General features: G+C 40.0%; 1 protein-coding gene and 1 long non-coding RNA gene across 3 annotated transcripts; one reads left to right on the plus strand and one right to left on the minus strand.

The window, feature by feature from the left end:
* Nucleotides 1-5,336: 5,336 nt before the first annotated feature.
* Nucleotides 5,337-6,792, plus strand: LOC131684078 (uncharacterized). Of its 2 annotated transcripts, XR_009304610.1 has the most exons (4): nt 5,337-5,457; nt 5,519-6,171; nt 6,232-6,529; nt 6,596-6,792. It is a non-coding gene; the product is annotated as an uncharacterized LOC131684078 (long non-coding RNA). The 2 variants fall into 2 exon arrangements; XR_009304609.1 differs by having other exon boundaries at nt 5,519-6,529.
* A 6,222-nt stretch (nt 6,793-13,014) lies between these two features.
* On the minus strand, nt 13,015-14,140 carry LOC131679410 (uncharacterized). Its single transcript, XM_058960142.1, has 3 exons — nt 14,124-14,140; nt 13,819-13,999; nt 13,015-13,620 (listed from the first exon to the last, which is right to left on the minus strand). The coding sequence occupies exons 1-3, from the start codon at nt 14,138-14,140 to the stop codon at nt 13,015-13,017; spliced, it is 804 nt and encodes a 267-aa protein (XP_058816125.1).
* Nucleotides 14,141-14,746: the final 606 nt, after the last annotated feature.

Below are 14,746 nucleotides of genomic sequence, written 5' to 3' on the forward strand. Positions count from 1 at the left end.
TAGCTTTATCTGGGAAAAGCCAGCGTGAGAAGTTGACGAGCAAGTAAAAATTACTATTTCAAAGCTAGTATTGCTTGTGGCACAAAAACTCGATTTGAACCGTATTACGCACTTAACATTCTACTAATAAATTTATCTCGAAGACTGATTAGTTCGGCTGGCCTGTCTATGAGAGTACCATCTCCATAACTTCAAATACATGTGTTTTGGCAGCTCGCAGTTTTCAGTAGCAGCTTTATTACTCACATTTTTAAAGTGCAGCGTTCAGCTTAGTGGAAAATGCGCAAAATCATTCACTGGAGATTTCTTCTAACATAGTCTGCTGGCTGTATCAATTTAGGACTGTGAACGTATGCTTTAGAGTATATAACGCACGCTGTACTTTTCTTACAGCTGATAGATTTGTTGTGAGTCCGTCGTAATTTGGAGGACCGATAGCGTATGTTGGAATTGGTCACGAAATTTTCAACAAATTAAGTGCTTATGTTTAGAAATTCATTTTATGACGGTAGTCGATCTCCTACATACATATTCTCTAGAAGCCGTTGTTTGTTAATGGATTTGAATTTTTGTAGTGAACCGCATTGAATGCGTTCATCTCGAAACCATGTATTTAATCCGAATATCAAGCACAGGTCTTGATCCGATTCATTTAATGCAAAATGTACCAGGAATGGTCATAGATGTATACTACCCATGATTGCATATTTGTCCCGTTTTCTATGGGATTTCCTATCTTTATGGGACTGATTTGCGATCATAGGCAGTATAAGTCATAAAGATTTTATAAATCTTGTGAAATGAAACAGGCCGCGGATTTGAAGTTCAAAGATGATGTCGTGCAGGGGTCGACGCGAGCCGCCATTTTGAATTTTGGAATGATAAAAAAATCAACCAATTCAGAAATTATGCACTGAAAATATAAATTCGTAAATGGAAAAAATGATCGTGCAATGCACGAATTCATTCGTCATTTTCTGCAACGAAGTATTTTCGTGCATTGTAAATAGTAGATTTCGTTCATTTCATTCACAAATTTTATTTTTTTTTGTATTTTGCATATTAAGTGTACATTGTACGATATCGAAATTATTTTTCGTGAATGAAACGAAATGGTGTTATTTAAAAAAAGGTTTGTGTGTATTACTAACAATTTCGTTGTTTGCACGAATTTATTTTCGTTCATCTTAGAAAAGTTATCGTGTTCAATTATAAATAATTTCTTTTTATTCGATCTTTTAAGATCAATATTCGTATACCAATTTTTTTTATTAAAGGGATCGATCTGGCAACATGAATTTTATTTCAAACAGCTCACCACTAAAATTTTCAAATTTTTTTTATGAAAATTAGTTTCACTCTTGTAGCAACTATTCAATTCGATATTTTACGAAAATTATCTGCACAAAACAAATTCTTAGCGATTTATGCATATATTCTTTCAGTGACATAACGTGAAGGCACATAATTCCGCGCACCTAAGGCATGAGTAAAGCTAAATTCGTTATGAAAAGTCAATCCAAATTGTTAGAGTTATGCGATAAGTCCCACTGGCTAGCAATTTTATTATATTTCTATGGAAAATTATAATAACAGGAGAATTTAAACAGAATTACACAAAATTACAAAAATGAAAGATGTTGCACCAAATTCCGCGCATCATATATTGCACTGATTGAAATTCCGCGCACAGGTGCTTCAAATTCCGCGCAGAACATTATTTAGTAGGATTCCAACAAAAGTGGAACTTCATTTAAATCTATAGGATTTTTTATTAACGTATTGTTCAAGAATACGAAAAACTACCTGAATAGAATTTTTACTCAATTTTAGGGTATCATTTGAATAAGGTTTACTAAGGTAACTGCGGTGAATATAATTTCCATTGAACCACGGTAAAGAATCTATCGTTTGAATTGTTTGCTTTTTGCATCGAATTGTGGATTAATTCATTACATTTACATCATTAGTTTTAGATTGGATTGGTTTTTACACTGCAGTTCCCTTTCTTTCTGTTCTTCGTTAAAAGTTTTTTTTACTTGCTCGTTTTTATCTGTTCTGTAGCTTATTATTCAATCTCACTTCTCTTTTTTCTTTGTAAATTTATTTCAACAATTTTTTCTTCCTTGTAACCTCATCGAAATATTGCTAATAGACTACTCGCAACAAACGATAATTATCCTTTCATATTGTATTGGAATTTACGTTTGCTGGTTTGTGACAAGTTTTATCAAAGGATTTTGCGATGTTACCGGTTCAGCCGGTTCTGTAATCAAATTTTTTCCAGTAACCGTTGGAAGCAGAAGTTTTGGAAGATTCGTACTAAACCAAAAACATAAAAGAGTATGGGTCAGGTACATGTACTGTTTTATCTCCCTGGTTTAGTTCGAATCTTTCATAACTCCGGCTCAATGTTTGAAGACAGGTTTGGTACTCTTCCAGATATGTTTGAATGTCTCTGAAAGAAACCTTTTATCCATTACCTTCCTGGAGTTTTCGCCGCTCTTTAGATGAAATGGTCGGTGTTAAACCAGACTGGACTATGTGACAAAATATTGATTTCGACAAAAACGAGTTTAAATTTTGAATTGCAGCATCCTCTACGTTATAATTATTTTTTGCCATGATTCTTGTTTATGGTTACATATTTCAAATCTGGCAAAAGTTGAATGTTGCTGAAGAATGAAAAATGAGATAATGCAAATTCTGGATAAAGAATTTTATCCAGAATTTGCATTATCTCATTTTTTGAAGTTTTGCGACCTAGTCCGGTCTGACTTAACACCGACCAAATGTCCTTGCCGGACCATAAGCAATGGTTTTTGACGTTTTCTAGAGTGTATTATATGTTTTTCTTGTTGGCTGAGACTACAATTTTCATGAGCGGAATTGGGTTCGCCTCAATTTAGTGCACCTTTTTCCACGCACTGTAATGTCAGCGATAATACCCTAGATAATACCTATTCATAAATGTGCTGGCCATTTTGGTCTTATGAATTGTAATTCAACACACTTTTTATTTTGATGTTTACAAATTTGAAAATGAAAATCAACCGTTTCGCTTCAAATTAGATATACTGTCTACATTATGGCCTTAACGCAATCGCTTAGGAAATATGCAAACATGGCGGCCACAAGGACGAGCGTTCTATTTTATTATTTTGCAGGTATGAGCCACCAGAAAAAAAATATTTTTTTCTCAGTCGGTATGGATAAACATAAGCAGCATATGTGTATGCCATGTTCAATTTTTTAACAAGCCTGCTTCTGCAATTTGACAAATAGCTCAGAGTGCGCGGAATTCTAAACTGCGCGGAATTATGTGCCTTCACGGTATTTGACAATAAAAACTGGATGTTCCTGTCATTTCATTATTCCACAAAAAATCTCAAACTTCAATATAGGTATTTTTGCGTTTTAATGCGACCGCATTTCATTCGGATGCGTTTATGACTTCATTGTACAACAAGTGAACCGATGAATCGAGAATTTCCCGCGCCATTTCCGGCGAACGCCTTTAAGAGTGCGTGTGGATACGAGTGGGTTAAAGAGCGCGAGTGGCTACGAGTGGGAGTACGGACGAGTGGGAGCATGGGCGAGTGGGAGCTTAGGCGAGTGAGAGCATGGACGAGTGGTAGCAGCAGTAGGAGTGTGCGCCAGTGGGTGGATGCGAACGAAAAGCGGCCCTTACACGTTCAATATTTTTGTCAATACCAGTATTGACGATATTGTTACAATATTTCAGTCCCGTTTGAAATCCACATCGTCAATAAAAAAAATTCCATTACACGTACAATACTTTTGTCAATACTCTCTAGTATTGACAAAAATATTGAACGTGTAAGGGCCGCTAAAGAGTGGGTTTCAATATGTGCAATTTGAGTGGCTTTTGGCCGACTGGAACTCGCAGAAATTCTACCCGGCTGGGGAGCGAACGAAAGAAAAGCATGTATGGAGAACACTCGGATACGAGTGTTGGGCGCAATGAGAACACGCGAATGAGAAATATAAGTTATTTTTACGAGTTCAGCAACACTGGTTGGAAGGGGTCTACGGTTGCGGATATTTCGCGGGAACCACACCATCTACCAGAGCTGCGGCAATACACACGAGCTGGGAACAGCTTTTATGGTGGTGGGGAGGATGCAAAAGCGTGTGATCGGATGGTGGCCGATCAGCGACAGAATGTGTAGGTTGAGGATCAAGGGCCGATTCTTCAACATCAGCATAATTAACGTGCATAGTCCCCACCTCGGAAATAGCGATGACGACAAGGACGAATTCTACACGCAGCTGGAGCGTGAATACGATCGCTGCCCAAGACATGATGTCAAGATCGTCATCGGCGACCTTAATGCACAGGTTGGTCAGGAGGTGGAATACAGACCGGTAATTGGAAGGTTCAGCGCCCACCAGCATACGAACGAGAACGGCCTAAGACTAATAGATTTCGCCACCTCCAAGAACATGGCCATAAGGAGCACCTTCTTCCAGCACCGCCTCCTGCACCGATACACCTGGAGAGCACCGCAACAAACAGAGACGCAAATTGATCATGTTCTGATTGATGGACGGCACTTCTCGGACATTATCGACGTAAGGACCTATCGGGGCGCTAATATCGACTCGGACCACTATCTGGTGATGGTTAAACTGCGTCCAAAAACTATCCGTAGTGAACAGTGTAAGATACCGGCGCCCGCCGCGGTATAACCTGAACCGACTGAGGGAAACAAACGTCGCGACAACGTACGCGCAGCATCTTGAAGCAGCGCTGCCACTGGAGGAGGAGCTCATCGATGCTCCCCTTGAGGACTGCTGGACCAGGACTAAAGCAGCCATAAGCAGCACTGCGGAGAGCATCCTGGGATACGTAAAGAGGAGTCGACGGAACGATTGGTTCGATGGCGAGTGCCAAGAGATATTGGACGAGAAGAATGCAGTACGCGCAGCGATGTTGCTTCAAGCACTTGTCAGAACGTGGAAGAGTCTGAGAGAGGAGATGGAGCTGCTGTATCGTTCTCAGGAAACGCGGGTGTTCTTCAAGAAGCTGAATGACTCTCGCAACGGTCGTGCCGCGGGCCGAAATGTGTAGAGACAAGGAAGGTGGTATCTTGACGGACGAACGTGAGGTGGTCGAAAGGTGGAGGCAGTACTACAACGAACATCTGGGGTGGAATTATGTATGGTGATAAGTGACTGTCACCAGCCGGTGACTGCTAGGTGATCACCAAAAGAATTGTAATTATGTATGGTGATCACTTTCAGTGTCACCATTAAAAGTGACTAGGCTAACTTCGCTCACTTAATATTTCTCACTTTTGTTATTAATTAAAACGTCATTCGATTTGTTTGGTTCCATGATAAACAAAATATAAGCAGCAGTGTACGAATTGGCCACGGGAACCGAAGTTAAACTCCGAAATATGGGAAACCGAATCTTTCCAGGCACGGATGGTAGGTACCCTTTTATGTAACGAAATTATTCGTTCCTACGCTTTCTGTTAATCATTTTAAGGTACAAGCGGTGGCTTATACAAACGAGACCAACTACTGTGGTAACGAACAGTACCGTTAAAAATATCGAACACAACGGTCTCCTCACAACAACGGTGGCACTCATACCGTACCAGTACAGCCCCTACTACGTCCGAAATCGCAATTGCATATATCGTATAGCCGTACGATACTGTAGTGCTCTGTTATTGCTGCCAATAATGCCAACCAACCAATGCCATTGATGAAGTGGATAGTCGGGTTAAAATGCCATCAGTAGCAGTTGATATAATACGAAACTTTACTATTCCGGTCTAATTAGTCGTCAAGTCTGAAAAATTGTGATTGTTAACTTCTAAATACAACCGGTATTTTCAAGACGCTGTAATCTGCCGCGACAGCACATGCGGATAAATTGATTTAGCCTGAAGAATGGAACAAGCTTGCTCGATTCTGGAGATTGTAGGTAACATTCAAAATCAGAGAACCGACGTAGGTAAAATTCTACAGGAATCTGTGGGTAGTACACAAAGTTATTCGGTTATATGAAGAAACGTTTTTCATGGCAAATATATTTTTCGATGATACGCAAGACGAAACTGAATTTAGAAAAATTCGTTGGTATAGGAGACATTTGAGGGATCGGTCTAACCTGCTCGACCTACCGGAGGAACAGTAAGTAGTGTTGCATATTCTTTAAATTCTCCGACACTATCGCAACGTTTGCTATTTTAGCTTTCTACAGCGCTATCGCGTGAGCAAAGATGTTTTCGTGTATTTACTACGTGAACTTAAGTTCACAACTGGATACAAGTGCACGTTCATTCCACATATTCTCCAACTTGCTATTACACTTCAGCTCTTAGGTGGAGGCGCGTACCAGTGGCAAGTGGGGACCAATTTCATATCTCCTGTGGCCCAATGCACTGTGTTTAAAAAAAAATGGAAGAATCACTTTGCCGTCGCTGGATACAATTCAAATTTAGTGGTAGAACACAGGAATATTTTATGCCAAACTGCAACATTCCTGGTGGTAAGTCTTGTAATCTAGGAATAACAAAGTAAGCCAGCGCCAATATATTCTATCTTATCATTACAGTGATTTGATGTATAGACGGAACACACATCACGTGTCTGCGTCCTCCACAAGATTAATACATGTTCTTTAATAAGAATGGAAAACACAACATTAGTGCAATGGTTGTAAGCAGTTCGAAAATAAATATTTGCCATTGTTTCTTGATTTATACATTGTATTTTTAATACACGTTTTAATCATTTAGATATGCAACGAGAAATACGAAATCCTAGCAATAAATGCTAAGTATGGTGGCTGTGCACACGATAGTTTTGTATGGCACCAGAGCAGAGAACATGATCTGTTGGAAAAACTACGATAGCGGCAGAAGAAACTTTTGGTTCGTGTGAATATTTTTGTCGTTTTCTTTGAAATTCGATATTCAGAACAAATATGAAATATTGTAGAATTAGATGCTACACAGCATACAAAGCAACGGGTTTCGATTCGTTAAGGGGGTATAAAAGTTTTCTTTTTCCAAAAATATCGATTTCTTTCTGTTTACATATATTGGAATATTAACATTGCTAAATTTTTAAAAACCCTCTTCCTGAAGTTTGAAAAATAAATTTTGGTTTAAACATTTTAATTGTGTTTTTTCTCGAAACCATGTTTTAAAAGTCAGAACCATCTCGTTCAGAAAATTCCCTTAAACTTCGCTCAAACTTTGAAAACTTTTTTCCGAGGCCCACAGAGCCGAGTCTCATACACCAATCGACTCAGTTCGACAAATTGGGACAATGTATGTGTGTGTCTGTATGTGTGTGAGTGTGTGTCTGCATTGTGTTGTTTTATGGGGCTTTTACCTCGATGGGTCATTCGCCCTTAAAAATTCGTGTTAAATTTCAACTGTCTTAATTCGATCTTATTTTGTTGCCATGGTTGATTATGTGCGAATTGGACCCGCGTGGGATGCCATAGGGTCCCGTTGCTAGTGCTAATAAGGTGCTGATGGAAGATTGTTGCGGCTTCGGGCAGCTTCACTATCCCGGGGGGTGTGGCGGAGGCTCAATGTGACCATTTGTAGCTTTTTTTTATTTTCTGATATGTTGTTTACGTTCTGAGATATGGTTGATTTTGTCAAAATACGACATGTTTAGGCATAGATCTTTGAAGCAAAGCAATCTAGTCACGTTATATGCATACACCCTTAATATCTTGTTTACAACGAATACGAGATTCGTTCCAAAGTGGTTTGTATTTCCGGTTTCGACAGCAAAATCAATAGGGATTATTATTCGTTTGAATCGCTTTCGAACGAATCTCGCATTCGTCGTAAACAAGAACGAGGGTGATTATTAGAAAGCTTAAAAAATACCTTTCTAACAAGCTCGTATAAATCCGTTCACAAACGGCGGTGATATTAAACATTTTCTATTCTCATTACTCACTTACCAATTTTAAATAACTAAAAATGAGATTGTTACATAAAGAATATTGCCTTACTGGTGTTTTAGGGGCAAAACTCAACCGATTTTGAATATCGGGGTATTAGGAATCATAATATATTGGCTCAAATGGCACGTTCCCCGTATGTAGTGGAGCATTTGTGCCTTGCCGTGTCTTCTCATCATTGCCCGAGCGAAAGGAAAGGAGAAGGAGAAAAAACGAAGTAGAATTGGACGTGTGGGAAAAATAACAACACCAAAACCAAACAGCAGGTAAGTTAATGGGCAGTTGCATATCAGATGATATGAGGTTCCGTAGTAGGATTCACAAAGATCACATGAAAATGACTTAGCGCGCTGATAGTTGCCATGTGATAATTGAGTTTGCAGTGGTCGGTAAAATCCCTGGTCAGCATGCTGCAGTGGAGTTTCGAAAAATGTAAGAGATTTTTCGAAATCACCGGGCACGGTTCTAGAAACGCCTTTGTTTGGCGACACTTTTGTAGATTTCTCCAATAATTGCGGTGCTCGGACGAAGCCCATGACCGTATTTTTTCTCTTATCCAACTTGTCGAAATTGGTAGGGCGGGCTCAGGACCAACGAAGTTAATCGCTGCATCTGCCATGGCCAAATCGTCAGTCCATTCAATTCCAGTAATACCGGAATGTCCGGGCACCCAAACAAGGTAGATAGATTCTTCGATTTAGGTTCGGCACGCGGACGCGATCACTAATTTGGACCGTGATTTGTCTGAGCTAAGGGCCTTGATTGCAGCCTGACTTAGCGGAGCAGAAGTTTATAACTTTGCCGGACAAGCTCTGTTGAAGGGCCGATTGTACCCCGTACATAATCGCGAAGATTTCTGCTTGGAATACAGTACAGTATCTACCTAGTGAGTGAGATTGTTCCAATCTCATTTCACGACAGTAGACACCAGCACGTCCCTCCATCAGAGAACCGCCAGTGTAACAGACCACTTGCGTTTGTTGCTGTCTTTCCATATAGCCAGACATCGGCTTCTCTCGAGAGGAAATCTTCAGATCAACATGGTTACTGTTCCAAAGCCCAGTAACCTGCAGTCTGTAATCACATGATAGTGCTTCTTGTTTGAGGTGTATGTGTAATGTTTTGTTATTTAGAAGGGCCTCAGGGGCAACAGTCGGAGTTGTAGTGAAAGCACCATTCAACGCCATGAGCGCCATTCTTTGCAGATGCTTTAGTTTAACTGGACCGTTATCACCTCTTCCCTCTGCCACCACACTAGGCATCCGTATGACAGTAATGAACGTACAATTGTCGTGTAGATCCAATAGATGTATTTTGGTTTGAGACCCCAGGTCTTTCCAAAAGTTCGTCTGCACTGCCCGAAGGCCATGCACGCTTTCTTGACTATGAATTCAATGTGAGTAGACCAATTCAGTTTGGAATCCAACATAACTCCAACGTATTTGACTTGATCTGTACACAGTAACTCAGAACTGCATGGACGAACCCGCTGTTAATCGCTTCTTCCTGAAAGAACCATGAAGTTTTGTTTGGGTTAACTGATAATTTAACTTGTCGACATCACTATTCGACAGCTCAAAATACTTGTTGCATTAAGTCAAAGATTGTTTCGATGCAAAGTCCAGTAATAATTATTTGGTATTCGTCAAGCTCATTGAGTTTATTGTAGAAGTTTTCGGTGACTTAACTTTTTGTCGGTTTCGACAGCATGAAGTACAAAGTTACTTTACGCTGTCCAGGACATGCCGCAGACTCAGGTGATTCGCATTTCTAATGCCAAAATATCCTGACCCCTGCGGTAGCAGACAAAAGGTTAAGTTGCCGAGAAACTCTAAGCTTGCTCATGACTCTATTCCACGCATTTCTAAACTTTCTTCCTTCAACTTCTTGCTCTCCCTTGAGTACTATGGCTCTTAATATTGAAAAATATACTTCACCTTCCAGTCCCTTGCTAATTAAATGCCGTTACAACAGTTATTCAACAAGGCAACCACCGAGTAAACGAAAAGGCGGGTTACACTAGATGCTGGCGATCAATAGGCTATTAAAACTTTGTTCTAGGCTATCCGCCGTAACTTGCCGTTTACTGTAAAAGTAGTGTGGGCAGGTTCCATAACAAAGGTGACAGAACGCCACCCTGAGGACACCGCAAATACTCAACTTCCGTATTTTAGCCTGTCTCAGTGATCAGCAAAGAATGCGGTTACTAAGCATTGCGTTTATCCAACCCGAAATACATGCAGAAACCCCATGACCGCGCGTCACTTCCAGAATAGACTGGAAGGACAAATTGTCAAAAGCACCCTCAATATCTAGGAATACACCCAAGCTAGATTGCTTGAGCGAGAAGGCTTTCTAAATGTTGTAAACAACATCGTGAAGCAGAGTGATCGTGGATTTCCCACACTGATATGCATGTTGCATTTTGTGCAGTGGATATTCAACTAAACTAACGTTCCTGATGTGATGATCGGTTATCCGTTCCAAAGCTTTCAGAAGAAAAGAACTTAAGCTGATAGGCCTAAAACTCTTGGCTTCTTCATAGCTTGAGCGCCCCCCTTTGGGAATAAATCTAACAGTTATTTCTCGCCATGCTTTCGGGATATACCCGGTAGCAAGACTGGAAAGCAAAATCTTTTTCAAGACATGTTTGAGAATATCAAATCCCATTTGCAGTAGCACGGGAAGTATTTCATCTTTTCCAGGCAATTTGGAGCAAAGCTGTCAACTGACCACTTGACCGATTCAGTGGTAACCAATGTGCGTGCTAGTGCCCACGAGTCCGTACCACCAGAATGAGATCTATGAACATTGTTCAGCTCTGGATCAATACAACCTGGAGAGTGTGCGTCAAAGAGACAATTAAGAACATCTTTTTCGTCCGTCACATAAACACCATCTCTAGGAGTTCATCTGAAAATCTTTCGATTTTGAAAGAATTTTATTTAGCCTGCTAGCCTCGTTCAGACTATAGATATTAGTGCATAGGTTTTTCCAGCCAGCCCGCTCTGCAGACCTAAGACATCTCTTATGTGTACTACGAGCTAACCTAAAAGCCCTGAAGTCATCACCCTGACGCCGGTTCCAAACTCTTCAATATCCTTCTTCATTCTTTCAAGCTCAACCCTCCACCAAGGGCTGTCGATTTAACAGTACGAAGTGGACGTGCTTCTTCGTAGGATGCTACTATGAATGAGTTTGATGTATCCACGACGTCATCCAAGTCGTCTAGTTGAGTAATTATTGTAATTGAAATTTCAGAGCCAAGTTTTCCAAAAAGAGGCACCAGTTTGTAGATTTAGGATTACGGTATGTTACCACATTGAGGGTGGCATCAAGATGATCGAAAAATATATATTATGATCCGATAGAGACGGTCCAGTTTCATTTGGAACGTGCCAATTTCCCAGCTCATGCAAAATTCTTTCCTCTTTGAGCTCCGATATGATACACGCATCGATAGTCTTATTTGCAAGAATGCAAGCACGAAGCATTTCACGTGGGTAATGCCTGTCTTGTTGTAAGCAATGAAGGCATTGTTAAGTAACTTTCCAATATAGAACTTTCGTTTATGGTAGTACGGCTCTTGAACCATTGATGTGGGAGCTCTACCTTCCTGAATAAGTCGAAATAGATTCATAGTTGCTGTACGTTTATGCTGGAGATTGATTTGTGCTATTCTAACCATTGTTCATCAGAAAACTGTACAATTCATTTCCAACATATATTGCACAACAACTTAGGACAAATTCATAGGAGTTAATATGTTAACGCATGTAGCGAGCCATATCAGACACATTGGGACACGATTATTTAATTCCCACGATTTGCGAAGAAAATAATGGCCCATTGTGTCAGAGAATCACATAACACAGTAAGGGCAAAACCCAAAATGCTCCGTGCGCGACTGGCATATTTTAGGTCCTCCAGCAATTAAGTCCTCGGCACGGAACTACACCTTGACTTAGAGACTCTTGCTTTCAGTCGCCTCCTACGACATGGGAGCAGGAACCCAGTGACTCAATTCTTGGCCGAATACCACACGGCCACTGGGTACGTTCGTCTGTTCACATCGAAATTTGATAATCGAAACCTAGCTAAACTACACCGAACTATCATCAGCCGAAAGTCTCAGCAAACCCCAGCCTTTAAAAATCCGGCAAAATAATGTGGATCATCGGCAAAAAAGTTTCGGTGCGTAGAGCGAACGTGCCGCTGCGTAATGCAGCATACTGGGAAGTTCACCCGGCTCTTCCCAGGCTCTGTCCGCCATTGAGAATATTTTAAACCCCCTCAACAATTTTAACCGTAGCACAGGTCGCATGACACTATGTATTTGGGATTCCCTGTTTGGTGGTTTTTTTCACCGGTACAGGTAGTACCACGAATCGAAATAGGATTTGAGATGCATTTTAAATTTGTTTAATATCAGGCAAAATAAAGAGGCGAATAAATACTCCATAACTAATAATAGTATTCCGAAAATTTAAATTTATTGAGAACACCTTTTTGACATATTCATACACACATACACACATTTAACCCGCATACACACTCACTTCTTATTTTATTAAATCGTTTGTCTATTCGATCTACTAATCAGTTTGGTTTTCTCTTCATTCAAACTTACACCAATCACTATTGTTTTCTCTTAATTTTCAAATTCATTCTTTTCTAAGCATTTCACGTTCTAGCATCTTGCTGAACATGCTCTTATCATCTACAACCGATGCATTTTAATAACCTTGGGATACAATATGATTGAAGAGTTTGCTGAAGTCGAAAAAATCATAGATTTCATTAATGTTTGTTGTTTTATAATGCAAGTTACGTTTGTTGTTCAAACGCCCCCAAACTTATTACCTATAGTTAGAAAATTGTCTTGTTTTTCACCAACACACACGCTTATTCCACACATACTCATCCCACACACACATTCATCTCACAGAAACACACATTCATCGCACACACACTCATCTCAAACATACATACACAAGCACGTACGTGTTCATTCATCTTCTCTACTTAGTTTTAATGTTTTCATTTCATTTGTAGTTTGTAATACTTCGATGTTCAATTTTTGGAGCTTCAATTGCTCTTTTTTCAATACGCCTTTCTTCTAGCAATTTTAATTTCTCTTTTCTATAATTATTTTTATCCTTGAACTCTTTTCGTTTTAGGTCTACTAGTTTTCGAAAATCATGTTTTAGTGATCGCAAATGCATAGACACGTCCGCTTGAGAACTTTTTATGTTTTGTAAGGCATCACTGCCTGTATCCAGAAATTGTTGGCTTATTTCGACTTGTTTTTCTAACAGTTGCACACTCTTTTTCTGTCGTTTGGGGGCTCGTGGTGTGGTGGTCAAGCTCGGATCTGTCGTCTGATGGTCAAACACAGATTCCATTAAGTAATCGTCGGTTGGAATATCCTCGTCGCCGCGATCATCTTCCTCCTCCATCTCGCTATTGAAACCGTAGGAAGCAACACCCGGAATACCAGTAACGGTTGCTTCCAGCCCACAGGCTTCGATTATCGATTCATCGGCGAATGTTAACTCTTCCACCGAATACGGTCCTCCTCCTGTTTTCTTAGGAGATTTTTTATTCGAAGACAATTTTGTCTTCGTTTTGTATTTCCGGGTCGGCCAGACCTAAAAAGAAATATTCTGATAAATGTATGCCTCAAAATGTTTGTACTGAAATAATAGTGATTGAGCGTTTCACAGAAATTCATGCAAAACAATATATATACTGTAAAAATAATTTGCAGAGGACGTCAGTTGTAGAAAAGTTATGTTGAAATAACCATATAGCCAAAAAACGCACACATGAAATCAAATACAACATACCCGCTTCCATTCAGCGACCGTTTTAACAGGTGGGCCAACGGCGTTGAGCTTCGTTATCATGTCCATCCACAGTTTGCTGCACTTATCTTTACCATTTTCGGTTTTCATGAAAGATCCTCTTGCAAGTTCTTTGTGCTTGAATTCGTCCAGCAAAGATAACTGCATCTGTGTTGCATTGCCACTAAGAGTAGAATTTAAGGGAGTACAGAAATAGAGATTGAATGATATGTTTGTGATAATTATCACAACTAAAACAGAATATTTGATACATTTTTTTTATAATCGTATTTGTTAAATGAACTTACCGTTTTGCTTCACCCATTTTTGAAGACAACTTCAACTTTGTTGTTTCCTAATGTAAATGGCTTTTGTTCTTCAAGCAAGCCCACGTGCAAAATATAAAATTCAAAACTTTACCCTTTTTTCCTTAACTGCTATCGTTTTTGTTACAAAAATATTTCAAATTGCACGAGAAAAACAAAAGTGATAGCTTTCTTATTGTCACTGTTATTTTGGTAAAAGGTGATCACTTCTGAGTGATTGTCACCATACGGAATACCAACATCGAGTTGGTGATGTTAGCCCCTCAAAAAAGTGACAGACAGGGGTGATTGTCACCTCTCATAATTCCGAAAAATGAGAAGTGACAGTCACTAGGTGATAATCACCGTACGTAATGCCAGCCCTGAATAGTGCGCAGGCAGACAATCGGGCGTTCGAAGAGGACGATTATGTCAGTGTCGCAGTCGACGGGGATGCACCGGCGCCCACTATGAATGAGCTTAACGAGGCTATTCAACAGCTCAAGAACAACAAGGCAGCTGGTAAGGGTGGTCTAGGAGCGGAACTCTTCTAGGTGGGTCCGGAGAAACTGACGGAAAGCATGCACCGAATAATCGAAAGAATCTGGGACAGAGAACAGCTACCG

The sequence above is a fragment of the Topomyia yanbarensis genome, chromosome 2 (assembly GCF_030247195.1).
Source record: "Topomyia yanbarensis strain Yona2022 chromosome 2, ASM3024719v1, whole genome shotgun sequence".
Lineage (NCBI taxonomy): Eukaryota > Metazoa > Arthropoda > Insecta > Diptera > Culicidae > Topomyia > Topomyia yanbarensis.

What these genes read in the sequence shown, in the direction of transcription:
- LOC131679410 (XM_058960142.1), bottom strand. An exon ending in CGGTCGCTGAATGGAAGCGG is followed by an intron (nt 13,621 to 13,818) that starts GTATGTTGTATT and finishes ATTTCTTTTTAG; the next exon opens with GTCTGGCCGACCCGGAAATA.